At 47.7% G+C, this 25,544-nt stretch overlaps 1 protein-coding gene across 1 annotated transcript in view; it reads left to right on the forward strand.

The window, feature by feature from the left end:
* The window catches only part of MYH3 (myosin heavy chain 3), a 49,982-nt gene extending 25,178 nt beyond the window's left edge, over positions 1-24,804 (forward strand). The window contains exons 5-42 of the mRNA XM_063598738.1: positions 748-891; positions 1,644-1,800; positions 2,917-2,944; positions 3,634-3,742; positions 4,669-4,761; positions 5,879-5,942; positions 6,025-6,123; positions 7,273-7,376; positions 7,460-7,598; positions 8,608-8,726; positions 8,810-8,959; positions 10,319-10,489; positions 10,592-10,898; positions 11,004-11,074; positions 11,949-12,036; positions 12,119-12,236; positions 12,635-12,758; positions 12,852-12,988; positions 13,070-13,325; positions 13,518-13,760; positions 13,846-14,022; positions 14,131-14,276; positions 14,357-14,447; positions 14,888-15,277; positions 15,385-15,511; positions 17,484-17,602; positions 17,773-17,969; positions 18,313-18,496; positions 19,154-19,319; positions 19,621-19,745; positions 20,553-20,861; positions 21,329-21,532; positions 21,609-21,734; positions 22,885-23,055; positions 23,146-23,250; positions 23,405-23,500; positions 23,608-23,745; positions 24,657-24,804. Of these exons, the coding sequence (XP_063454808.1) occupies positions 748-891; positions 1,644-1,800; positions 2,917-2,944; positions 3,634-3,742; positions 4,669-4,761; positions 5,879-5,942; positions 6,025-6,123; positions 7,273-7,376; positions 7,460-7,598; positions 8,608-8,726; positions 8,810-8,959; positions 10,319-10,489; positions 10,592-10,898; positions 11,004-11,074; positions 11,949-12,036; positions 12,119-12,236; positions 12,635-12,758; positions 12,852-12,988; positions 13,070-13,325; positions 13,518-13,760; positions 13,846-14,022; positions 14,131-14,276; positions 14,357-14,447; positions 14,888-15,277; positions 15,385-15,511; positions 17,484-17,602; positions 17,773-17,969; positions 18,313-18,496; positions 19,154-19,319; positions 19,621-19,745; positions 20,553-20,861; positions 21,329-21,532; positions 21,609-21,734; positions 22,885-23,055; positions 23,146-23,250; positions 23,405-23,500; positions 23,608-23,745; positions 24,657-24,683 (5,619 nt within the window). The 3' untranslated portion in view covers positions 24,684-24,804. The remainder of the gene's footprint in view (positions 1-747; positions 892-1,643; positions 1,801-2,916; positions 2,945-3,633; positions 3,743-4,668; positions 4,762-5,878; positions 5,943-6,024; positions 6,124-7,272; positions 7,377-7,459; positions 7,599-8,607; positions 8,727-8,809; positions 8,960-10,318; positions 10,490-10,591; positions 10,899-11,003; positions 11,075-11,948; positions 12,037-12,118; positions 12,237-12,634; positions 12,759-12,851; positions 12,989-13,069; positions 13,326-13,517; positions 13,761-13,845; positions 14,023-14,130; positions 14,277-14,356; positions 14,448-14,887; positions 15,278-15,384; positions 15,512-17,483; positions 17,603-17,772; positions 17,970-18,312; positions 18,497-19,153; positions 19,320-19,620; positions 19,746-20,552; positions 20,862-21,328; positions 21,533-21,608; positions 21,735-22,884; positions 23,056-23,145; positions 23,251-23,404; positions 23,501-23,607; positions 23,746-24,656) is intronic.
* The last annotated feature ends 740 nt before the right edge of the window (positions 24,805-25,544 follow it).

Here is a 25,544-nt window from a genome sequence, read left to right on the forward strand (position 1 = left end):
AGGGGACATACATGTCATTTTCTCTCAGTAGACAGGAAAGAGCCAGCTGCTGGAGTCAGCTGCTGGAGCTGGATTTTGGTCCAGGCAGTGTTACTGACTGAGCTGAAAGGTTCCTGCTGGCCCCGTTCCCAGCCACCATCACCCATATCCACCCACACAGATCCTCTTTTCTCATTTCCGACATCCGTCTCTCACCTCAGGCCCACTGGGGAGGAAGAAGACACCCTGAATAACAGAAACAAACCCCATTCCATCAGCACCACCGCAAGCCGCCCCATAGCCTTTCCTCCTCTCGCTGTGAGCTGGCCTTGTTCTAGGGTTTGGCCCTTCCATCTCGGCTCAAGAGTCTCTTGGTCTGTTGGTGGGGGCAGCAGACAAGACGTGCAGACAGGCCAGGCACGGTGCCTCACACCTGTAATCCCAGCACTTTGGGAGGCCGAGGCGGGTGGATCACGAGGTCAGGAGATCGAGACCATCCTGGCTAACACGGTGAAACCCCGTCTCTACTAAAAATACAAAAAATTAGCCGGGCGTGGTGGCAGGCGCCTGTAATCCCAGCTACTTGGGAGGCTGAGGCAGAAGAATGGTGTGAACCCGGGAGGTGGAGCTTGCAGTGAGCCGAGATCGCACCACTGCACTCCAGCCTGGGCGACAGAGCAAGACTCTGTCTCAAAAAAAAAAAAAAAAAAAAAAAGACGTAAGACGTGCAGACCATCTTAGTGAAGCACTGTGCCTCTTCCTTTTTAGACCCTGGTGGTCAAACCAGAGGATGTGTATGCCATGAACCCCCCCAAGTTCGACAGGATCGAAGACATGGCCATGCTGACGCACCTGAATGAGCCAGCCGTGCTGTACAACCTGAAGGACCGTTACACATCCTGGATGATCTATGTCAGCGAGGGCTTTCAACGTAGTTTCCCTGGGGCATTAGATATGCGGGCAGGGGAGGGAGGCAGAGGTATGTGTGTGGGCCGTGGGATTCTGGAAGATGAGTGCTTGCCTAGCTGATGAACAAAACACAAAGGCGGAGGAGAAAGAAGGCAAGAAAGCAAGAGGTGGATGGGGCAGGAAGAAGGAAGGTGGGAAGGAGGACCAGGAGCCGGAGAGCGGGGAAGCTGGGGCCAGGCTTGGTCACGGGGTGCTGTGACTTACCAACTGTGGGAGGGTCACCACTCCCCTTTTTGAGTCTCAGTGCCTCACTATAAATAGGAATGGTAGCTTCCCCCCTTTATAAGTTTATCCCAAAGAAACATGAGATAATAATAAAGGCGGCCGGGTGTGGTGGCTCACGCCCGTAATCCCAGCACTTTGGGAGGGTAAGGCAGGTGGATCATGAGGTCAAAAGATCGAGACCATTCTGGCCAACATGGTGAAACCCCATCTCTACTAAAATAGAAAAATCAGCCGGGCGTGATGGCATGTACCTGTAGTCCCAGCTACTCGGGAGGCTGAGGCAGGAGAATCGCTTGAACCCGGGAGGTGGAGGTTGCAGTGAGCCAAGATCGCGCCACTGCACTCCAGCCTGGTGACAGAGTGAGACTCCGTCTCAAAAAAAAAAAAATAATAATAATAATAATAAAGGCAAGGGGTTTTCCATACGCACATACATACATATACGCACGTATATGTTTTTCCTCCCACAGACCTACTCAGGCCTCTTCTGTGTCACTGTCAACCCCTACAAGTGGCTGCCGGTGTACAACCCCGAGGTGGTGGAAGGCTACCGAGGCAAAAAGCGCCAGGAGGCCCCACCCCACATCTTCTCCATCTCTGACAACGCCTATCAGTTCATGCTGACTGGTGAGTTTCCCAGGAGGAAGCATGGGGTGCTGGAGCAGGCACTGCATGAGGCGAGCGGCAGTTGCCCCTTACTCCCAGGCTGGACCCCATCTGGTGTTTAGCACAGGGAAAGGAGGAAGAAGGAGCCAAAAGAGGCAGAAAGGGGCTGCATCATGTAGGGCCCCGCATGCCAAGGTGACGAGTTTTGGATTTAATGCAAGTTAGAATATGCAAAACGGATATGGATGTTTTCATGGATCAAAACCAAAGACTGATCATTTTATATAGTTCAGCCTAATACAGCAAGAACGATGAGAAGCCACTGGCTGGTTTTTTTTTTTTTTTTTTTTTTTTGAGATGGAGTCTTGCTATGTTGCCCAGGCTGGAGTGCAGTGGTGTGATCTCGGCTCACCACAACCTCTGCCTCCCGGGTTCAAGCGATTCTCCTGCCTCAGCCTCCCGAGTAGCTGGGACTACAGGTATGCACCACCATGTCCGGCTATTTTTATATTTTTAATAGAGACAGGGGTCACTTTGTTGGCCAGGCTGGTCTCAAACTCCTGACCTCGTGATCTGCCTGCCTCAGCCTCCCAAAGTGCTGGGATTACAGGCATGAGCCACTGCACCCGGCTGCCACTGGCTGATTCTGAGTGGAGACTTGACCTCTCTGAGTCTCAGTCTCAAGAAGGAGGCTTTTGATATTGACCAAAGGATACAGCTGGAAAGGAGAAATTGGTGCTGGTGATCTGTCCCACAGAATGGTGACTCCGATAAGTAATAATGCATTGTATGTTTCAAAATCACTAAAATAGTATATTTTAAATGTTTTCTCCACAAAAAAATAAGTATGTGAGGTGACAGATTTGTTAATTAGCTTGATTTAATCATTCTGCCATATAAACATATATCAAATCATCACATTGTACCCTACAAATATATACAAATATTGTTTGTCAATTAAAAATAAAATAAAATAAAAAACAGATGGAGGCTCTTCAGATTCCCACCTAAAGGCTAAACAAAAAATATAAAGGAAGAGGAATTGTGCAATTTAACTCTGGCTACTTGAGAGCTGGGTAGAATCGGGAAGCTCTTTTTCTATTGCCATCAACCCTATTTTATTTTTTCCTCTGGCAGATCGTGAAAACCAGTCCATTCTGATCACGTAAGTATCCATGGCATAGAGTGGTTTCATAGCTGTGCCACTGGCTCTATTCTGTTCATTAGAAAGTGTTTGGAGCAGAGTCTATAATAAAAAGATCAGGCTGGGCGCGGTGGCTGACACCTGTAATCCCAGCACTTTGGTAGGCTGAGATGGGCGGATCACGAGGTCCAGGAGATCGAGACCATCCTGGCTAACACGGTGAAACCCTGCCTCTACTAAAAAAAAATACAAAAAAATTAGCTGGGTATGGTGGCGGGCACCTGTAGTCACAGCTACTCAGGAGGCTGAGGCAGGAGAATGGCGTGAACCCAGGAGCTGGAGCTTGCAGTGAGCCGAGATCGCGCCACTGCACTCCAGCCTGGGCAGCAGAGTGAGACCTTGTCTCAAAAAATAAAAAATAAAAGAGAAAAATGAATAAATAAAAAATAAAAAGATCGATTTGGGGATGGGGAGGAAGGTCTGCATAAGGCCTCAGAAAAATGGAATTACCCATCCTTGGGTCAGCTGAGCAAGTGGCTGTGGCACCTGTGCCCTGGGCCTCTGCCTTCTCAAGTGGTCTATCACATTAGTGTGGTGAGTGTGTGTCAGAGATGGCTCAGACCATGCCCAGGCCTCAGTATGACATCCTGAAAAGCCTGTTTATACTAACAGATGTGTTTCTTTCTCTCTCTTTTGATCACTCTGCACAGCGGAGAATCCGGGGCAGGAAAGACTGTGAACACCAAACGGGTCATCCAGTACTTTGCAACAATTGCAGCTACTGGGGACCTGGCCAAGAAGAAGGACTCCAAAATGAAGGTATAGATGGAAGAGGAAGGCTTGCTTTGCTTCCACTTTTAACTGTGGTCTTAACCTCAGAATGAGGGGGCCAAATGTCCTCACATTCCCCCCTCTTCAGAGAATGGAGAACAGGCTAGGATTTACTATCTTGAAGGACAGCCAGTCACCTTAGACAACGCAGTGTCGAGTTGGTCTTGTAGGACTAGATCCCGGGATTTCTTAGAAGACAAGGCTCTAGGGCTAAACTTCAGAGGTCAATCTGCAGACGGCTCAGAGAGCTTGTTCTTTTATGGAAGAACATATATACCAATGTGAGTGACTCACAGCATATCCTGGGCTTTTGAAACAAATGTGTTACAGCAGCATGAAATGAATACGGACAACTGACTGGAGAATCAAGGGATTGAAGTGTTAAAGGAATGTTCAGTCAAGAGATCCCCAACTGTAGTGCCAAATATAACAAAATGGCAAAAGTGTTTTGAGTAAGACATGCTGCTGATTTGGTTGGTCCTAGGATTGGAAAGTCAAGGAGGGTGGGGCTTTATCAGGGCAAGCCAGAGTCACAGAGTGGGTGAGCATTTTTTACTGTCATTCTGTGGCTTAAAAACATGTTTCCTCAGGCTGGGCTCGATGGCTCACGCCTGTAATCCCAGCACTTTGGGAGGCCGACGTGGGTGGATCACCTGAGGTTAGGAGTTCAAGACCAACCTGACCAATATGGAGAAACCCCATCTCTACTAAAAATACAAAATTAGCCGGGCATGGTAGTGCATGCCTGTAGTCCCAGGTACTCGGGAGGCTGAGGCAGGAGAATCACATGAACCCGGGAGGTGGAGGTTGCGGTAAGCCAAGATCGTGCCATTGCACTGCAGCCTGGGCAACAAGAGTGTAACTCCATCTCAAAAAAAAATGTTTCCTCTTCTTCCCTCAATTTCTTGCATTAGGGGACTCTGGAAGATCAAATCATCAGTGCCAATCCCCTGCTGGAGGCCTTCGGGAACGCCAAGACTGTGAGGAATGACAACTCCTCCCGTTTTGTGAGTCTGAGTTTGGTTAAGATGGAATTTGCTTTGTGCCTCACAAAATAGGCAAGAGCCCTGTCCTCAAAGAGTGTAGAGACCAGAGGCAACAGATGATGAAAAACAAAACAACCCAACAAGACCATTTCAGATAAAGATAAATTCAGACCAAGTTCAATGAACAGCGTGTGTAAGAGAGGAACTGGGGGCCAGGCTTGCTTTAGGCAGGATGGGCAGGGAAGACCTCTCTGTGGGGCTGGCACGGGAGCTGAGAGCCGCAGTATGAGAAAGAGCCCAACTTGAAATGACAGGAAGGAGGGGGAACGAAGGAAGGGCCAGGGCAGTCCCTGACATGGGGGAGGGCCTGGTGTAGTCAGGGCACCTACAGAGGGTCTGTGTGGTTGTAGGGAGGAGGGCAGGGGGGCCAGTTCCATGAGGTGAGGTGGAAGAGAGAGAGACCTGGTCATGTGGGAGCCACAGGCCATGAGAAGGAGTTTGGATTCCTTTTGAAGTGTAACAGGAAGCTACTGAGGGATTCTATAAGCCAGGGAGTGATATGGTTTGATTTACACCTTGAAACAATCACTGTAGTTGCTTTGTTGACTAGATACGTTGAAGTGGGGGATGAGCATAGAATAAAAGGGATAAATAAAAGGAAATAAGAAGAAACCCCAAACTGGAAGAAGAAGGGAGAAGAGGAATGACATATCTAATTTCAAACTGTAGGGGGTGCTGGGCACGGTGGCTCACACCTGTAATCCCAGCACTTTGGGAGGCCGAGGCGGGTGGATCACGAGGTCAAGAGATCGAGACCATCCTGGCCAACATGGTGAAACCCCGTCTCTATTAAAAATACAGAAATTAGCCAGGTGTGGTGGCTTGTAGTTCCAGCTACTCGGGAGGCTGAGGCAGGAGAATCACTTGAACCCGGGAGGCAGAGGTTGCAGTGAGCCGAGATCACGCCACTGCACTCCAGCCTGGTGACAGAGCGAGACTCTGTCTCAAAAACATAACAAAACAAAACAAAACAAAAATTTTAGGGGGAATAGGCTCCTATTCACATTACCCATAAGATGAATAGGAACTATTGGGCCATGGTAGAATCTGGTCTCCCCTTGAATCCCGCCCCATACAGGGCAAGTTCATCCGAATCCATTTTGGAACCACTGGGAAGCTGGCCTCTGCAGATATTGAAACTTGTAAGTAGATCCATGGGGATTCGATGGCGTCTCAGAGTTAACTGGGAACAGTTTGAAAGAGAGTCCTGTGTTTGTGTTCCAGATCTTCTGGAAAAATCAAGAGTCACTTTCCAGCTGAAGGCTGAAAGAAGCTACCACATCTTCTACCAGATTCTTTCTAACAAGAAGCCTGAGCTCATAGGTGAGGAAGTCACCAGTGGGGCTGGTCTTTTAGGTAGTTTGACTCTGATCACTAGACCAAGGAGAGTTGTATCTACGTAGAGTGACTCTACAGTTAACAGGGAAAGTTTATTTTATTTTATTTATTTATTTTGAGATAGGGTCTCACTCTGATGCCCAGGCTGGGGTGCAGTGGCACAAGCACAGCTCACTTGTAGTCTTGACCTTTCTGGGTTCAAGTAATCCTCCAGCCCCAGCCTCCCGAGTGGCTGCGACTACAGGTGCATGCCCCCACACCAGGCTACCTTTTGTGTTTTTTGTAGAGATGAGGTTTCACCATGTTGCCCAGGCTGGTCTTGAACTCCTGGGCTCAAGCAATTTGCCCGACTCGGCCTCCCACAGTGCTGGGATTATAGGCGTGAGCCACTGCACTTTGCCAGGAAAAGCTTATTTTAGAAATGGGATGTGGCTATCTGGGCAGTGACATGCCAATTTGAAAACCTAATCAAATGGAGGGCAACAAGATTAGACCACTCCTGACCAGCTCTGGTTTATAAAAACCTTCTGAGCAACTGAACACCTAACTGTCCTTTGGCGCCCCCTTGTGTTCTGGCACAGAAACAACCTATGGCCAAATGCGACGCCAAAGCAAACAGAATAATCAAGCCCACGGAGGCACTGCACACTGCCCCTTGTCTGCCCCTCACAGAGGTCTCCATGCACACTGCTTCTTTGCTCTTTGGCTGTATTTGCTCAGCCTTCTGGTCTCCAGCTTGGAAACAGGCTGCTGCTTTTCAACAGATTTTAGAAAAGGCTATGATTATACCAAACCACCTGGGCTGGCTCTTGTCCTGACCTGCACTCAGCCAGTTTTCCCTATTAACTTCTCCCAGCCGACACTGATATGCACCATTAGCGTGCAAGGCAAGGGAATTTAAAGGTTCTCTCTAGGGTCCTTCATCTCCATTGTGTGGGAGACTGAAAAGTCTTCCCTGGACTATATTCTCCATGACAGCCTGAGTATTGTGGAACTGTCTAAAAGATTTTTAATTCTAAGTTCAATTTAGGATCCAGCGGTAAAAGTTCCAGCCCAGGGTGCAGGAGCTCAAGTCCACTGGGTGGGTTTTTTCTTTGCATCTGCATGACCTCCTGGAACTATTTGTCATTTCAGAGCTGCTGCTTATTACGACCAACCCTTACGACTACCCGTTCATTAGCCAGGGGGAGATCCTGGTGGCCAGCATAGATGATGCAGAGGAGCTGCTGGCTACAGACGTAAGTGGAACCAACAGAAGGGGTGGGTGTTCCTCCTCCATCACTGGGGCCAACTGACTGACGTGCTGCCCTTTCCATGCCAGAGCGCCATTGACATCCTGGGCTTCACCCCAGAAGAGAAATCTGGGCTCTACAAGCTGACGGGAGCCGTGATGCACTACGGGAACATGAAGTTCAAGCAGAAGCAGCGAGAGGAGCAGGCCGAGCCGGATGGCACAGAAGGTACAAAATCAGTGTGACAGGCTGCAAACCAGAGCGGGTGGCTGATCTGCTGAGGTCACTTGGTACTGCTTTTGAAAGCAATTAATCCAGCCAGGCACAGTGGCTCACACCTGTAATCCCAGCACTTTGGGAGGCTGAGGGGGCCAGATCACCTGAGGTCGGGAGTTCAAGACCAGCATGGCCAACATGGTGAAACCCCATCTCTACTAAAAAAAATTAGCTGGGCATGGTGGAGCATGCCTATAATCCCAACTACTCAGGAGGCTGAGGCACGAGAGTCAGACAGAGTTTTGCTCTGTCATCCAGGTTAGAGTGCAGTGGCATAATCTCAGCTCAGTGCAACCTCTGCTGCCTGGGTTCAAGTGATTCTCCTGCCTCAGCCTCCCGAGTAGCTGGGATTACAGGCGCACACCACCGCGCCTGGCTAACTTTTTTGTATTTTTAGTAGAAACGGGGTTTCACCATGTTGGCCAGGCTCAAACTCCTGACCTCAAATGATTCGCCTGCCTTGGCATCCCAAAGTGCTGTGATTACGAGTGTGAGCCACTGTGCCCTGCCGGCATGAGAGTTTCTTGAACCCAGGAGGCAGAGGTTGCAGTGCACTGAGATCGCGCCACTGCACTCCAGCCTGGGCGACACAGTAAGACTGTCTCAAAAAAAAAAAAAATGGATGGAAGCGATTAATCCTTCCATCTGGAGAAGTGAATGACCCTTTCTGGGCCTCCGATGCCCATAGCTATTGTTACCACTCGCTTTTGCTGAATCACTCGAATAGTCTTGTTTCAGATGCAGTGAGGGATGACCAGGGCTTTCTGAAACCCAGCCCTGGCTTTTCATAAAGTCCGTTATATTCTCTGAGTGACTTAGCTTCCAATGGCCATGTATATGCAGTTTAGCCACAGGGAATGCACAATGTACCAAGATGAACTTAACCAACCTTTGAAACTTCTGGATGATTTTCAAAGCAGCTCTTCTACTTTTCTAAGCACTGTCCTTGTTTTCTTGCCAGTGGCTGACAAAACAGCCTATCTGATGGGCCTGAACTCTTCGGACCTCCTAAAAGCTTTGTGCTTTCCTAGAGTGAAAGTTGGGAATGAGTACGTTACCAAAGGTCAAACTGTGGATCAGGTAACTGCTTCTAGGCTGGGAAAGGGTGCAGGACCCTGCTGGCCACTTCCTTCATATCCACTAGCTGATCTTTCCCCTGATAGGTTCACCATGCTGTGAATGCTCTTTCAAAATCAGTTTATGAAAAGTTGTTCTTGTGGATGGTCACTCGCATTAACCAGCAACTGGATACGAAGCTTCCAAGACAACACTTCATTGGTGTTTTGGACATTGCAGGCTTTGAAATCTTTGAGGTTTGTGTTACTTATATTCATATTTTCATATGGCTTCATATGAGGGAAATTGGTTTCATGATCCTAAAGGGAAGATAGCAAGATGGCGGCTGTCTTAGTTTCCTGTAAGAAACTAGATGGAGAGTGGATGGAATAGAGGAGCGGTACTTATTGGAAGGGTTTGTATTAGGGTTTTGTTTGTTTTTTTTTTTTTTTTTGAGACTGAGTTTCACCCTGTCACTCAGGCCAGAGTGCAGTGGCGCCATCTCTGCTCACTGCAACCTCTTCCTGAGTTCAAGTGAACCTCCTGCCTCAGCCTCCTGAATAGCTGGGATTACAGGCGTGTGCCACCATGCCTGGCTAATTTTTGTATTTTTAGTAGAGATGGGGTTTCACCATGTTGGCTAGGCTGGTCTCGAACTCCTGACCTCAGGTGATCCATCCGCCTCGGCCTCTGAAAGTGTTGGGATTACAGGCATGAGCCACGGCACCTGGCTGGGTTTGTATTATTTTAAAAGAGGAGAAGATGTCTATCAAGTGGAATTTTAAAGGACATTTTCAAATGGATAAAAGAAAAAAAAAATTAAATGCCATCAGTGATTTAGGGACTGCCATAAAAGAGATACAGAGAATTTGATAAGTTAATCACGCACTATTTTCTATAAATATCCCACTGGTTCTGTGTTAGACCGTGCATAGCCGCGGCTGGGCATGGTGGCTCATGCCTGTAATCCCAGCACTTTGGGAGGCTGAGGCAGGCAGATCGCAAGGTCAAGAGATCAAGACCATCCTGGCCAACATGGTGAAACCCCGTCTCTACTAAAAACACAAAAATTAGATGGGTGTGGTGGCGTGCACCTGTAGTTCCAGCCACTCTAGAGGCTGAGGCAGGAGAATCATTTGAACCTGGGAGGCGGAGGTGGCAGTGGGCCGAGATGGTGCCATTGCACTCCAGCCTGGTGACAGAGCAAGACTCTCTCTCAAAAAAAAAAGAAAAAAAAAAGTGCATAGCCACTCATCAAAGTGTATATTTAGGTTTCCCAGGTACAAGACATACAGGTGAAAAAAATAGATGAGCTTGTAGTCTAGTAGAGAAGAAATAGAAGTCTATATGGCACATTGAAGAGTAACTACAAAATAAAGTACACAAGAGATGCCCAGACCTTGGGAACTCAGGAAAGGGAGAAACACCTTCTAATTGGAAGTTTACAGAAGACGCCAAGGAGGAGATGCGGTCTGAGGCAGGCCTTGAAGATTGTGATTGTATTTGAAAGCATTAATGTGTTTGACAAGAACCTGGGGCAATGAGGAGGAATGTTGACAGTCTTTGATTCTGAAAGAAGTCTAACTTTTCACATGAATGTTGTATTTTTTTATTAGTATAACAGCCTGGAGCAGCTGTGCATCAACTTCACCAATGAGAAACTGCAACAGTTTTTCAACCACCACATGTTCGTGCTGGAGCAGGAGGAGTACAAGAAGGAAGGCATCGAGTGGACGTTCATTGACTTCGGGATGGACCTGGCTGCCTGCATCGAGCTCATCGAGAAGGTATCCAGTTCCATCCCCACCGTAAGCTCTTCTCATAGACTCTTCTGCTCATTACTGCAGCTCATATTTACCTCTCTGCACTTTGCCTTGCCTTCAATCCAGCCTATGGGCATCTTCTCCATCCTGGAAGAGGAGTGCATGTTCCCCAAGGCAACAGACACCTCCTTCAAGAACAAGCTGTATGACCAGCATCTTGGAAAGTCCAACAACTTCCAGAAGCCCAAGGTGGTCAAAGGCAGGGCCGAGGCTCACTTCTCACTGATCCACTATGCGGGCACCGTGGACTACAGTGTCTCAGGTTGGCTGGAGAAGAACAAGGACCCTCTGAACGAGACTGTGGTCGGGCTGTACCAGAAGTCTTCCAACAGGCTCCTGGCACACCTCTATGCCACGTTTGCCACGGCGGATGGTAAGAGGAGTGCTTTGTGTTCATGTGATTTCCCTCCATTTGTTCCACAGTAACAAAAACCTTTTAGATGCACCTACAGCACGTGCCCTCCCTTATTGCTTTCAGCTGACAGTGGAAAGAAGAAAGTTGCCAAGAAGAAGGGTTCTTCCTTCCAAACTGTCTCTGCCCTTTTCAGGGTAAGAAAAATACAAGTTTATTTGCTTATAATTGATTTAAGTAACATCTAAATGAGCAATGTTGAGATGCTAAGCTTGATTTATTTGAGAGTAGTAGTGTTGTCTTAATCTGATTACTGTCACTTACTGAGGTGAAGTGACAGATGATAAAATATAATAAATACGGTCTAACCAATGTGCGATGAGAGTATCACTATTATCTTATACCAAAGATAGCTGAGTTGGCTTGTCCGAGTTTCCAGCATAAACTCTCCAATTTTCCTAAAGGACACCAGCAATAGACCTCACGCTCCCAGTGGATCCATCACCTGAGTTGATTTTAGAAAGCATTTTGTACTTGGCGAGCCTCTGGCTCACTGGGAGACAGCAGACAATTGTATCAGTTACTAACCTACACCTCCAGCCATAGGACCATTGAAAGCCTGAGTTAGGCCGGGCACAGTGGCTCACTCCTGTAATCCCAGCACTTTGGGAGGCCGAGGTGGGCAGATCACAAGGTCAGAAGATCGAGACCATCCTGGCTAACACAGTAAAACCCCATCTCCATCAAACATACGAAAAATTAGCCAGGTGTGGTGGCATATGCCTGTAGTCCCAGCTACTCAGGAGGCTGAGGCAGGAGAACTGCTTGAACCTAGGAGGAGGAGGTTGCAGTGAGCCAAGATTGAGCCACTGCATTCCAGCATGGGTGACAGAGCGAGACTCCGTCTCAAAAAAAAAAAAAAAAAAAAAAAAAAAGACAGAGTTAAATCATTTCACTATACTTTAGAACTTATGATAAATTTTAAACATAGATCTTATTTCATTACAATGGATCTCTGTCTTCATAAAAACCTACAGTAGGTTGGCAAATGTCATTTTTTTTTTCTCTTAGGAAAACCTGAACAAGCTGATGTCAAATTTAAGAACTACTCACCCTCATTTTGTGCGTTGTATAATTCCCAATGAAACCAAAACTCCAGGTGAGACACCTGCTGGCTCGCTAGGTGGTGCTCAGTTTTTAAGAAATTCTGTGTAAGGCTGATATCTTGCTTCTGTTCCCAGGGGCTATGGAACACAGCCTTGTTCTGCACCAGCTGCGGTGTAACGGTGTCCTGGAGGGCATCCGCATCTGCAGGAAAGGGTTCCCAAACAGGATTCTCTATGGAGATTTTAAACAAAGGTGTGTAATAAACATGTTCTATATGCTTGGGGATGAGATGTACGAACACTGGAATTTGAGAGGGAGAAAGATTCGTATGAAAAGACCTATTTTGAAAGAACAGATATGGACCTCCATGTAAACTGAACAATCTACCATTTGGCCAAGTTATATATATTTGTTTCTTCCATGTTTTTCTCTGGAATTTATCTGGTATACAAAATGGCAGGAAAAGCTCTGACTGAAGAGTCAAGAGATCTAGATTCTAGACTGCTCTCTAGCAATGTGACTCCGAGCTAGTTCCCTCATCTCCTGGGACCTTGGCCTTCTGCCTATCGGAAGAGAGGCCTGAACTACATGTTCTCCAAGGTTTGTGTCTTTGCCAACAGTCTGTGATGATTTCCGTGTCTACAATGCAGATACCGAGTGCTGAATGCCAGTGCAATCCCTGAGGGACAATTCATTGACAGCAAGAAAGCCTGTGAAAAGCTTCTGGCATCCATTGATATTGACCACACTCAGTACAAATTTGGACATACCAAGGTAATGCATCAGTTCTGACAGATGCTGGCCTTTTCGTCCTCTTGACACAGCTTCTCTAGGAAACTGACTCATGTCACCCTTCTGCCCCATAAGGTGTTCTTCAAGGCTGGCTTGCTGGGAACCCTGGAAGAGATGCGGGATGACCGCCTGGCCAAACTAATCACCCGGACACAAGCTGTGTGCAGAGGGTTCCTCATGCGTGTGGAATTCCAGAAGATGGTGCAGAGGAGGTCCAGCAGGGTCTTTGTTCAAACATGAGCTCTTTGGGGAAGGGGAGTCTCTCTCAGAAATAAGCAATGTCTTGTTTTTAGGGAGTCCATCTTCTGCATCCAGTACAACATTCGCTCATTCATGAACGTCAAGCACTGGCCCTGGATGAAACTCTTCTTCAAGATCAAGCCCCTCCTCAAGAGTGCGGAGACTGAGAAAGAGATGGCCACCATGAAGGAAGAATTCCAGAAAACCAAAGATGAACTCGCCAAGTCGGAGGCAAAAAGGAAGGAGCTAGAGGAAAAACTGGTGACTCTGGTCCAAGAGAAGAATGACCTGCAGCTCCAAGTACAAGCTGTACGTGTTCAGCAATCTTTTTTTTTTTAACTCTTCTAGATTTGATTATTTATTTAGAAAAATTGAGTTATTGGTGGGGATTTTTGCTTTGTAGTTGAAATGCTTCATAAAGAACTTCATATATAGCGAAATACTGGAATGTCGCAAACCTTATATCATTCAACGAAGTTATTATTCTTTTTTTTTTTTAAGGAAAGCGAAAATTTGTTGGATGCTGAGGAAAGATGCGATCAGCTGATCAAAGCCAAATTCCAGCTCGAGGCCAAGATCAAGGAGGTGACAGAGAGAGCTGAAGATGAGGAGGAGATCAATGCTGAGCTGACGGCCAAGAAGAGGAAACTGGAGGATGAATGCTCAGAGCTCAAGAAAGACATTGATGACCTTGAGTTGACCCTGGCCAAGGTTGAGAAGGAGAAGCATGCCACAGAGAACAAGGTATTCTTATTGTAGGTGTGTCTAGCTTGATATAGTCATTTCAAACTAAACTTTAAGCTTATAATTGCTTGCGGATTCTTCTTAGGTTAAAAACCTTACTGAGGAACTCTCTGGGTTAGATGAAACAATTGCAAAGTTAACCAGAGAGACGAAGGCCCTCCAAGAGGCGCACCAGCAGGCCTTGGATGACCTCCAAGCTGAAGAAGACAAAGTCAATTCTTTGAACAAAACCAAGAGCAAACTGGAACAGCAAGTGGAAGACGTAAGTAAATAATGCTCATTGGGAGTCCCAGAACTCCAGGGTTGGAAGAGCCCTCAAGGGTCCTCTTGCAAAGCATTTGTTCCCAAAAGGAAATGGTGCCTTTTTCAGCTGGAAAGCTCCCTAGAACAAGAAAAGAAGCTCCGCGTAGACCTGGAAAGGAACAAAAGGAAATTGGAAGGAGACTTGAAGCTTGCTCAAGAGTCCATATTAGATCTGGAGAATGACAAGCAACAGCTGGACGAAAGGCTCAAGAAGTATGCCCTTCAACCACTGGCTTCCATTTTGCAAGTTACTGTGTATTTTGTCTTCATGCATTCTACATTTCTCTTCACAGGAAAGATTTTGAATATTGTCAACTTCAAAGCAAAGTGGAAGATGAGCAGACACTGGGCCTCCAGTTTCAGAAGAAAATCAAAGAGTTGCAGGTAGGAGCCCTCTGCATTTCTCTCTTCCATGTGAGGCCACTTACAGTGAGCTGGGTGCTGTCTGCTATAAGCCATTTAGAGAAAGTGGGCAAGACTGTGGGGCCACCTGCCTCATGGTTCCCTTTCTGCTAGGCTGGCCTGGCCATGATGAACCATTTCCCCAAAACATCTGATTAAATACTTTAATCCATAATTAAAGTATTTAAGTTAACAACTAAAAGTTAACATTTAGTTGGTGGAAAATGTTCAGGTTTGGTCACTGCAGGAGTAATTACCATGTTGGGGCAGAAAAAATTCATGTGAAAGGAAATTCGCAGTATTCATTGGAGGGGAGTCTAAGACTCAGTTTGTCTAATGGGAAGGGAAACCAGCCTGTTCTTGGCAATCAGAGTCCCCGTGGTGAACCCACTGCCCACGGGGTGAACGGCTGCCCTCCACAGGCTCGAATTGAGGAGCTGGAAGAGGAGATAGAGGCAGAGAGGGCGACCCGCGCGAAGACAGAGAAACAGCGCAGCGACTATGCCCGGGAGCTGGAGGAGCTGAGCGAGCGGCTGGAGGAGGCGGGAGGCGTCACCTCCACGCAGATAGAGCTCAACAAGAAGCGGGAGGCGGAGTTCCTGAAGCTGCGCAGGGACCTGGAGGAGGCCACACTGCAGCACGAAGCCATGGTGGCCACGCTGAGGAAGAAGCATGCAGATAGTGTGGCCGAGCTTGGGGAGCAGATTGACAACCTGCAGCGGGTCAAGCAGAAGCTGGAGAAGGAGAAGAGCGAGTTCAAGCTGGAGATCGATGACCTCTCCAGCAGCATGGAGAGTGTGTCTAAATCTAAGGTGCTGCGCGGGGTGGGGGTGGCTCAAGGCTTCCCATCAGACACACTCCGTGGTCATTGAAACCTGACTTTGCCGACTGACTTTGCTCCCCTTTCTGAATCCTTCAGGCAAATCTGGAAAAAATCTGCCGAACCCTGGAGGATCAGTTAAGTGAGGCCAGGGGCAAGAATGAGGAAATTCAGAGGAGCCTGAGCGAGCTGACCACACAGAAGTCTCGTTTGCAGACCGAGGCTGGTAAGCCACGTGCAGAAAACCCGTGGGGCCAAAACCTCCTGGCACCCAATGGGCGCAGCTGGCCAAAACCAAGGGCAGGGTGTGTTTGAAGGAGAATCTCTAGGGAAGCATCTTTTCAGGAGAGAAGAAATTGAAATAACTCATAGAAAGAGCCATTTGAAATAGCCTGAAGGGAGAGAACATTGAGAGTTCAGTAAGAATAAGAGAGACAGAGGAGTAGACCAGAACGAGAAGGGGCTCAAAATATCATCTCATTCAAACTTTTTCAAAATTAATATAAACTTGCATCAGACAGACTCTGATGGGCAGAAATGAGACTAGAAACTAAGAGCCAGGGCCTTGATACTTCTTAACTCAGATATTCATTGTCTGCGTCCAAGTTTTTGAGACTAAAGAGAGAAACATGGCCAGTGTTTAAAGGTCCTGGTGTATAATAAAAACATAAGGGAGGCCGGGTGTAGTAGCTCATGCCTGTCAACCCAGCACTTTGGAAGGCCGAGGCAGGCGGATCACCTGAGTTCAGGAGTTCAAGACCAGCCTGGCCGACATGGTGAAACCCCGTCTCTATTAAAAATACAAAAATTAGTGAGGCCTGGTGGTGGGTGCCTGTAATCCCAGCTACTTGGGAGGCTGAGGCAGGAGAATCGCTTGAACCCGGGAGGCGGAGGTTGCAGTGAGCCGAGATTATGCCATTGCACTCCAGCCTGGGCAACAAGAATGAAACTCCATCTCAAAAAAAAAAAAAGTTTAAGAGAATGTAATTTGGAGTTTTCGCCTAGAAAATGTGGCTTCACCCAGCCCTGGTGCATCCTCACAGGTGAATCCATCCTTGGCTGGCAGTCACAGCCAAGACAATGAAGAAAAGAAGTTTGGTAGCCACATTTTTTTTTTTTTTTTTTTTTTTAGACAGAGTCTCACTCTCTGTCACCCAGGCTGGAGTGTAATGGCGTGATCTCGGCTCACTGCAAACTCCGCCTCCCGGGTTCAAGCGATTCTCTTGCCTCAGCCTCCTGAGTAGCTGGGACTACAGACACATGCCACCACACACGGCTAATTTTTGTATTTTTAGTAGAGACAGGGTTTCACTGTGTTGGCCAGGCTGGTCTCGAACTCCTGACCTCGTGATCCGCCTGCCTCGGCCTCCCAAAGTGCTGGGATTACAGGCGTGAGCCACCGCACCCGACCTATGGTGGCCACTTTTACACTCATGTTGGGGGATTCACGTCTGGAGCCATAAAGCCCCATTCTATGTTTTTCTCTTACCTCTATGCAAGCATATAAACTTGAACTTACCCTATTCACCCAAGAATCTAACTAGAGATATAAAGCTCTTAAGTATTTCCCTATGTATTTGCTGATAACAAATCAATAAACAGCTGGAAACACCTGCCACTGGGGAGGTCGGATGGGAGTTATTAGGTGCTCCTGGTAATGTTGACATTTACAGTTCTTCTCAATGGATTTTTTTTTTGACAGACATCAGTCCCACCTTCCGGTAGTTTATAACAATATCTTTTTTTTTTTTTTTTTTTTTTGAGATGGAGGCATGATCTCAGCTCACTGCAACCTCCACCTCCTGGGTTCCAGTGATTCTTCTGCCTCAGCCTCCCAAGTAGCTGGGACTACAGGTGCCCATGCCCACGCCCGGCTAATTTTTGTGTTTTTAGTAGAGATGGGGTTTCACCATATTGGCCAGGCTGGTCTCAAACTCCTAACCTTGTGATCTGCCTGCCTCAGCCTCCCAAAGTGCTGGGATTACAGGCGTGAGCCACTGCACCTGGCCTACAACAATACCTTATCAGTTCTGCTTTCAGTTTCCTTTTCATGAACAATATACCTTCTCCCTGAAGAAGAAACCATATCTTACCATTTTCTCTCTCCCCAGATCTTAGCACAGTGCCCTATACATAATAGAAAGTTGGTGAGTGAATGAGTGAATAAATGAAATGAAACTATTTCCTTCTGGACACAGGTGAGCTGAGTCGTCAGCTGGAAGAAAAAGAAAGCATAGTATCCCAACTTTCCAGGAGCAAGCAAGCCTTTACCCAGCAAATAGAAGAGCTCAAGAGGCAGCTGGAGGAAGAGAACAAGGTACACCATTGAAGGAAGACTTCTTTGCCCTTATTTTTAAATATCACCTGCAGGAGGAAAAATAAAAGGCAACTTCATTCAGAAGGTGGTGATAGAAGGGACACACTTGGATTGTATCATGCACCTGGCACTAAATATATCAGGTGCTCTTCTCTTTTTAACTTCTGCAGGCCAAGAACGCGCTGGCGCACGCCCTGCAGTCCTCCCGCCACGACTGTGACCTGCTACGGGAACAGTATGAGGAGGAGCAGGAAGGCAAAGCTGAGCTGCAGAGGGCGCTGTCCAAGGCCAATAGTGAGGTTGCCCAGTGGAGAACCAAATACGAGACGGACGCCATCCAGCGCACAGAGGAGCTGGAGGAGGCCAAGTGCGCAGCTCTGTTTGCTTTTAGAAGAACTACTTAGGAATGAATTCGATGAATTTATTTTTATTACTAGGCGTTTCCCCATCTCATGTGTCTTTAAATGCGGTGCTGGGCCATTAGAGGGACCTGGCGTTAGCACATTTTATTAAAACAAACAACTTTGATCTTGGTCAGACACAAGGCAAGTTATTGATCGCAGATTTTGAGTAGACAGGAAATTCTCCTGGGCATATAAAAACACATGGGTATCTGAATCACATAGATTAGTGATTCCAACTTGATGAATAGTGATGTTCAAGTGGATGGAAACTGAAATAACAGCTGCTTCTCTTTCATATTCTTTAAGGAAAAAACTTGCTCAGCGCCTTCAAGATTCCGAGGAACAGGTTGAGGCAGTGAATGCTAAATGTGCTTCACTGGAGAAGACCAAGCAGAGGCTGCAAGGAGAGGTGGAGGATCTGATGGTTGATGTTGAAAGAGCCAATTCCTTGGCCGCCGCTCTGGACAAGAAGCAGAGGAACTTTGACAAGGTGTGGGGTCCGCTGTGTGCTGGGTGAATGCCATGATGTAAGGGGTTCCTAGCAGCCGTGGAAGGAGGAGAATGCATCCCGGACCTGACTCTGCCCTCACCAGCAGTGTGGCCTTGGGCAAGTCCCTGAACTTCACCGGGCTGTAGTTTCCTCATCTGCAAAACAGAATGGGAATGGGCTGGGGGTAGAGGTCCCTTTCAGATGTTGTCCATGGAAACAAACCAATTTCTACAATGTCCGTGCAGTCCTAAGCATTTTTCCTTTCCGTACTGCTGGTCTGTCTAAGCTGAGATCCTATTGGGAGGCTTTCTGGAAGCCCTTCTTTCAAGATGGCAGATAAAGTTGATTGGAACCAATGCTTTAATGAAATATTTAGAAGTACAGGGCCCTTTTTGTATTAGGAAAAGGACAATTATGCCCAGCTAATTCCTTCTCAAAGGATCTATTTGCTTTTTCAAGATGGCAATTGTTCCTGACTCATTACCTTGAGTACATTTATGGAACAGAATCTTGATTAGCCCAATAATTGATAACAAGGAGCCAGGCAAGTGATGCCAGGTGTAGCCCTAACTCTGCATTTAATTTAGTTATTTAGTATTTAGTTAGAAACCTAGAGGAGAGCTCAGAAACGGAGAGAACTTCCGTCCGGTGTTTCAGGTGTTGGCAGAGTGGAAGACAAAGTGTGAGGAGAGCCAAGCAGAGCTGGAGGCATCCCTGAAGGAGTCCCGCTCCTTGAGCACTGAGCTCTTCAAACTGAAAAATGCCTACGAGGAAGCCTTAGATCAACTTGAAACTGTGAAACGGGAAAATAAGAACTTAGAGCGTAAGCTATTCGAAACCCTCTGAAACCTCCTCCTTTCATGCTCTATTGCTCGAGAGCATGCTGGCGTGGGTGTGGCTTCATCACTCAGTTTCCTACACACATGTGTGTTAATGCACATGCAGAAAGTGTTCACCATCTGACGGGTTACGTTTTAGCCTCTCTCTGTACAATAACTTATCTCTAGGAAGCAGGAAACCTTAGGATTATAATAAACCGGGTAAAAAGCATTGAGTCAATGCTTTGCATGTCTGGAAACCCACGCAGAGGTGCTCATATGCAATTGAAACTTACTTCTTTACAGAGGAGATAGCAGATCTCACAGAACAAATTGCTGAAAATGGCAAAACCATCCATGAACTGGAGAAATCAAGAAAGCAGATTGAGCTGGAAAAGGCTGATATCCAGCTGGCTCTCGAGGAAGCAGAGGTGAGTGCTGGGAGGCAGGCTCAGGCGCAGATGCAGCCATGGTGAGCCACGGCCAGGGAGGCTGGCTGCTCCATGCTGTGTCTTCATTTTTGCCTTTGTCAAATCACAGTCCTAATGCCTGCTGCTTTCCCGTCACACAGCAAAACTGTGAGGCTGAATAATACCTGTGAATTATCTTAAATTTATTGGAGAAGACTGTCATATTAAATAGGCCTAAAGATGAGATTTTACAAAATATTACATGAATTAAAAATATCTAGAAAGTGCTTTATGCTCCTAAGAAATATGATTTAAACATTATTATTGGTTGATAGTATAATCAAAACCAAAAAGCAATGAAACGTGGTTTTATTTCTACACTGAAGATAAATTTGGGACTTTTTTTTTTCTTGAGACAGAGTTTTGCTCTTGTTGCCCATGCTGGCAATCTAGGCCCACTGCAACCTCTGTCTCCTGGGTTCAAATGATTCTCCTGCCTCAGCCTCCCGAGTAGCTGGGATTACAGGCGGGCACCACCATGCCTGGCTAATTTTTGTATTTTTAGTAGAGACAGGGTTTCACTACATTGGCCAGGCTGGTCTCAAACTCGTGACCTCAGGTGATCTGCCCCCCTCGGCCTCCCAAAGTGCTGGGATTACAGGTGTGAACCACCGCACCCGGCCAATTTGGGGACGTTTAAACAGTGAATTGTGACTATTGTAGGATTAGATTTAGGACTATTCCACTGAAGTTTTGTTATCCTGCAGGGTAGTGGAGCTGGCTCCATACCATCACAGACGCTATTTGATTTGCTTTTGTTTCTTAAAGGCTGCTCTTGAGCATGAAGAAGCCAAGATCCTCCGAATCCAGCTTGAATTGACACAAGTGAAATCAGAAATTGATAGAAAGATCGCTGAGAAGGATGAAGAGATCGAACAGCTGAAGAGGAACTACCAGAGAACAGTGGAAACCATGCAGAGCGCCCTGGACGCCGAGGTGCGGAGCAGGAATGAAGCCATCCGGCTCAAGAAGAAGATGGAGGGGGACCTGAATGAAATCGAGATCCAGCTGAGCCACGCCAACCGCCAGGCGGCGGAGACCCTCAAACACCTCAGGAGTGTCCAGGGACAGCTGAAGGTTTGAGAGAACCCATCGGGGAAAAACCTCTCTCCTCCTCACATACTCAGAAATGTAGGCTGGGCACAGTGGTGCACGCCTGTAGTCCCAGCGCTCTGGGAGACTGAGGCAAGAGGCTCACTTGAGCCCAGGAATTTGATACCAGCCTGGGCAATATAGCAAAACCTTATCTCTACAAAAAAAATAAAAATTAGCTAGGCATGGTGGCACAAGCCTGTGGTCTCAGCTACTTGGGAGGCTGAGATGGGAGGATTGCTTTCCAGGAGGCAGAGGTTACAGTGAGCTGAGATCACGCAACTGCACACCAGCTTGGGTGACAGAACAAGACCCTGTCTCAAAACAAACAAAACAAAACAAAACAAAAACAAACAAACAAAAACAAACAAAAAAAACCCTCAGAGATGCAGATGAGGCTCGTGGTCCTAACGCCTCAACTTCAAATAGAATGTTCCTTTTTCTCTGGCTAGGATACGCAGCTCCACCTGGATGATGCCCTCCGGGGCCAGGAGGACCTGAAGGAGCAGCTGGCGATCGTGGAGCGCAGAGCCAACCTGCTGCAGGCCGAGGTGGAGGAGCTGCGGGCTACTCTGGAGCAGACGGAGAGGGCCCGAAAACTGGCGGAACAGGAGCTCCTGGACTCCAACGAGAGGGTGCAGCTGCTGCATACCCAGGTGAGGGGAGGGAGAGGAAGAGAGGCGAGGTTCCAGCCTCATACGCACCTGGTTAACAGCCCTCCTCTTGCCCTAGAACACCAGCCTCATCCACACCAAGAAGAAGCTGGAGACAGACCTCATGCAGCTCCAGAGTGAGGTAGAAGATGCCAGCAGGGATGCAAGGAACGCTGAGGAGAAGGCCAAGAAGGCCATCACGGACGTAAGGCGTCTCCTTCCTGCTGCCCTCGGGCTGCCGGGATTGCATTGCATTAAAGCCCTCACATAGTTAGACAGGTGCGGTCTCCCCCAGCCACACCTGGTGCACATTCTGCTCCCCGAGGGCTCCCATCTCCGCTCAAACTCCCCTGTTCCCTCCTGCACTTTAGAAGAACGGCATAAGAAAAAAAGGCAGGAAGGGATTATATCCTAGTAGTTCTGCCTGTGGAGAGGTGTGCATGTCTTTCCTTCAACATCTGACTTATTCCAAATATGAAAACAAGAACCTGAGGTGTCAATATCCCACACATTTTTCCCTTCCTGGGTCTCGGAGGCTTTCTCCCGGCGGCCCACCGCGCTAATGGCGCCACCTGCTGCCTGGCGGGAGAACTTTACCTCGAAGCGATTTTGCTGTTTCTGTACAGCCTTAATTCTCCAGAGGCCTTCCCTTAATCTCACTATCCCCAAATCTATGAGGCTGAGTATCAAGTCAGACTACTCTAAGTCTCAAGCTCCTTCGAAAATATATATTGGTGGTAATGAAAAAAGAATTTCCCTGGGGCAGGGGAGAGTTTCAAAGGAGGCCAGCTTAAGAAAGGGAAGAAACTGTTTCCCAGCCTGTCGCTAAAGTTCTCATTGCCTCATTGATTAGGTTATTTTATCTACTGGGTGTAGCTCTGGCCCTCTTCCAGGGTGGCAGAGTGTGCTTCATCACAGTCTCACCTGTTGTCCTTTTTCTTTCTTTCTTTCTTCCCCCACCCCCGAGATGGAGTTTCACTCTTATTGACCAGGCTGGAGTGCAATGGCGAGATCTCGGCTCACTGCAACCTCCTCCTCCTGGGTTCAAGCAACTCTCCTGCCTCAGCCTCCAGAGTAGCTGGGAATACGGGCACCTGCCACCACACCCAGCTAATTTTTTGTATTTTTAGTAGAGATGGGCTTTCACCATGTTGAGCAGGCTGGTCTTGAACTCCTGACCTCAGGTGATCCACCCACCTTGGCCTCCCAGTGCTGGGATTACAGACGTGAGCCACCGCGCCTGGCCTGTCCTTTTTCTTTAGCATGGTCTCTGGTCCTCTGAGGTCCCCAGGTTTTGACAGTTCCAAGGTACTGGAGCTTCCTCTGCATCCTAGCAAGTCCCATGTGCTTTTCAGGCTGCCATGATGGCGGAGGAGCTGAAGAAGGAGCAGGACACCAGCGCCCACCTTGAGCGGATGAAGAAGAACCTGGAACAGACGGTGAAGGACCTGCAGCACCGTCTAGATGAGGCTGAGCAGCTGGCCCTGAAGGGCGGGAAGAAGCAGATCCAGAAACTGGAGACCAGGGTGTGTGCAGGAGGAACCCGCCTGTGCCGAGCTTTCCAGCCTCCCAATCACGCTGCAGCCCCAGACTAATTTCCCCACCCTCTCCCCCAGATCCGAGAGCTGGAGTTTGAACTTGAGGGGGAGCAGAAGAAGAACACAGAGTCTGTTAAGGGCCTGAGGAAGTATGAGCGGAGGGTCAAGGAGCTGACGTACCAGGTAAGTGGAAAGCAAATGCCATGATCGTGTCCTCTGTGACGTGCAGATTCTCCACCAAACCACAGGAAGAAACACTTTGGCCCAGAAAGCTGCCCATGCTGTGTGCAAATCTGCCCCCTCCTCTCCAGTGACATTCCCACTTTCTCATTCTTAGAGTGAAGAGGACAGGAAGAATGTGCTGAGATTGCAGGATCTGGTGGATAAACTGCAAGTGAAAGTCAAGTCCTACAAGAGGCAGGCGGAGGAGGCTGTAAGTGAGATAGGTGCTGACTGCGGCAGGCAGACCGTGCTGTTTCCCGTGGTGAGTTCTGAGAGAGGCGCGTGCTGATATAACCTGCCTGGGCTCTTTGGTTTTAGGATGAACAAGCCAATGCTCATCTCACCAAATTCCGAAAGGCTCAGCATGAGCTGGAGGAGGCCGAGGAACGTGCGGATATCGCAGAATCTCAAGTCAACAAGCTCCGCGCTAAGACTCGAGACTTCACCTCCAGCAGGGTGAGTCGCTGAGCTGGGAGGAGCCCCCCAGGGACTGTAGAAACTTCTTAGCTGGAAGGAACCTCAGAGAACCCTTTACTTTAGAGCTGGGGAGTCTCAGCCTCAGGAAGAGAAAGCGCTTAAAGTCACTTAGCTGACTGGACCCTCGCTAGAATCCTGGTCTGTGAGTCACAATAAAAACCGCCATCCTGCACATGTACACCATGGAATACTATGCAGCCATAAAAAAGAATGATATCATGTCCTTTGCAGGGACATGGGTGAAGCTAGAAGCCATCATTCTCAGCAAACTAACACAGAAACAGAAAACCAAACACCACATGTTCTCACTCATTAGTGGGAGTTGAACAGTGAGAACACGTGGACACAGGGAGGGGAACATCACACACCGGGGCCTTCCCGGGGGTGGGGGCGGCAAGGGGAGGGAGAGCATTAGGACAAACAGCTAATGCACGTGGGGCCTAAAACCTAGATGACAGGTTGATAGGTGCAGCAAACCACCATGGCACATGTATACCTGTGTAACAAACCTGCACGTTCTGCACATGTATCCCAACAAAACAAAAACAGCCATCCTGAAAAGGAGCGAGCGGGTCCCACTGAGCTCTTTCATGCGCCCCCTGCTGGTAACAAAAGGCTGCTGCAGGAGCCCCCTCCAGAGCCCGCTGAACACACAGCATCCGACAGTAGGTCGCTGGCTCTCCAGCGTTTGGGGCTTGCTCTTTCGGAGGGCCAGTTTCTTAGGCTATGGGGTGACTTCATGTGTGCAATCGTGCATTTTCCCAAGGTCCAAAAAATATCCTGTGTCCCACTGAAGTAGGCAAGCAACTCTGATGCCAGCCGGCAGAAGTGGTGGGTGGGAATGTGTCTCTGCCACCCGACTTGACTCCAGGTGCCTACTTTCTTCCTAGATGGTGGTCCACGAGAGTGAAGAGTGAGCCAGCCCTTCTGGAGCAGGACAGAAGATATGCAAAATGTATATTTTCTTGATTCCTGACCATTGATACTTAATGTCCATGTGACTCTTTTCCACATGCAATAAACTTTGCTTTGTTTCAATCTGGGGCTGCTTTGCTGTATTTGTTTTCCTCTTCCCCATGCAGAAATGGTTCCTAGTTTGATGATTTGTATGCTCAGAGGTGAAAGCTTTGTAAGTAGATGGCTCGGTAAATTCAATTGGTGTGTGCATGTGCGGAGGGAGAGATGGCTTTTGGCTTAAATCAAAAAGGAAAAAAAAAACTTCCGGGTTAACCTTTGCTTTGGTGGGGAATGGGAGGGAGAGCTTTTCAAAAGAGTCATCTCTTAATATGACATGAAGGAAACACAAAGGTAGGCTCATGAAAAGCCCTTGTCTTGAGTTGAATAAGGTTATAAAGCAAAGGCCCACATTCTCCTTCTTTACATTCTACTGGGGAAATACATCTGAAATCTAGTAAATATTTGTTGGGCAGCTGTTCATGTAAGCACTGTGCTATCAAAAATACATAAATGAATAAAAAAGAGGCTGGCCCCTTCAAGCGCTCAGTCTAAATCCAGTACTGTTATCTTAGCTCAGTGTGCACTATTTCAAAGCTGCACAACAGAAAATCCCACCCCTGACCCAAGATAACCTTGTCTTTACCTTAAGAGGGAAGGAAGTCAAATAACTGTCTGGTTGACTTGCTACTAGAAAGAGCATCTTCTAGCCTGGGATCCTTTGTTTATTGCCATCAGTAAATTTATTAGCAATAGCTGCCAAGTTCCCTTCTTTGTCTGATTCCAGAAGATTAGGGGACCTAGTTTGACTCAGGTGAGAATGA

The sequence above is a fragment of the Pan paniscus genome, chromosome 19 (genome assembly GCF_029289425.2).
Source record: "Pan paniscus chromosome 19, NHGRI_mPanPan1-v2.0_pri, whole genome shotgun sequence".
In the NCBI taxonomy this organism is placed as follows: Eukaryota; Metazoa; Chordata; class Mammalia; order Primates; family Hominidae; genus Pan; species Pan paniscus.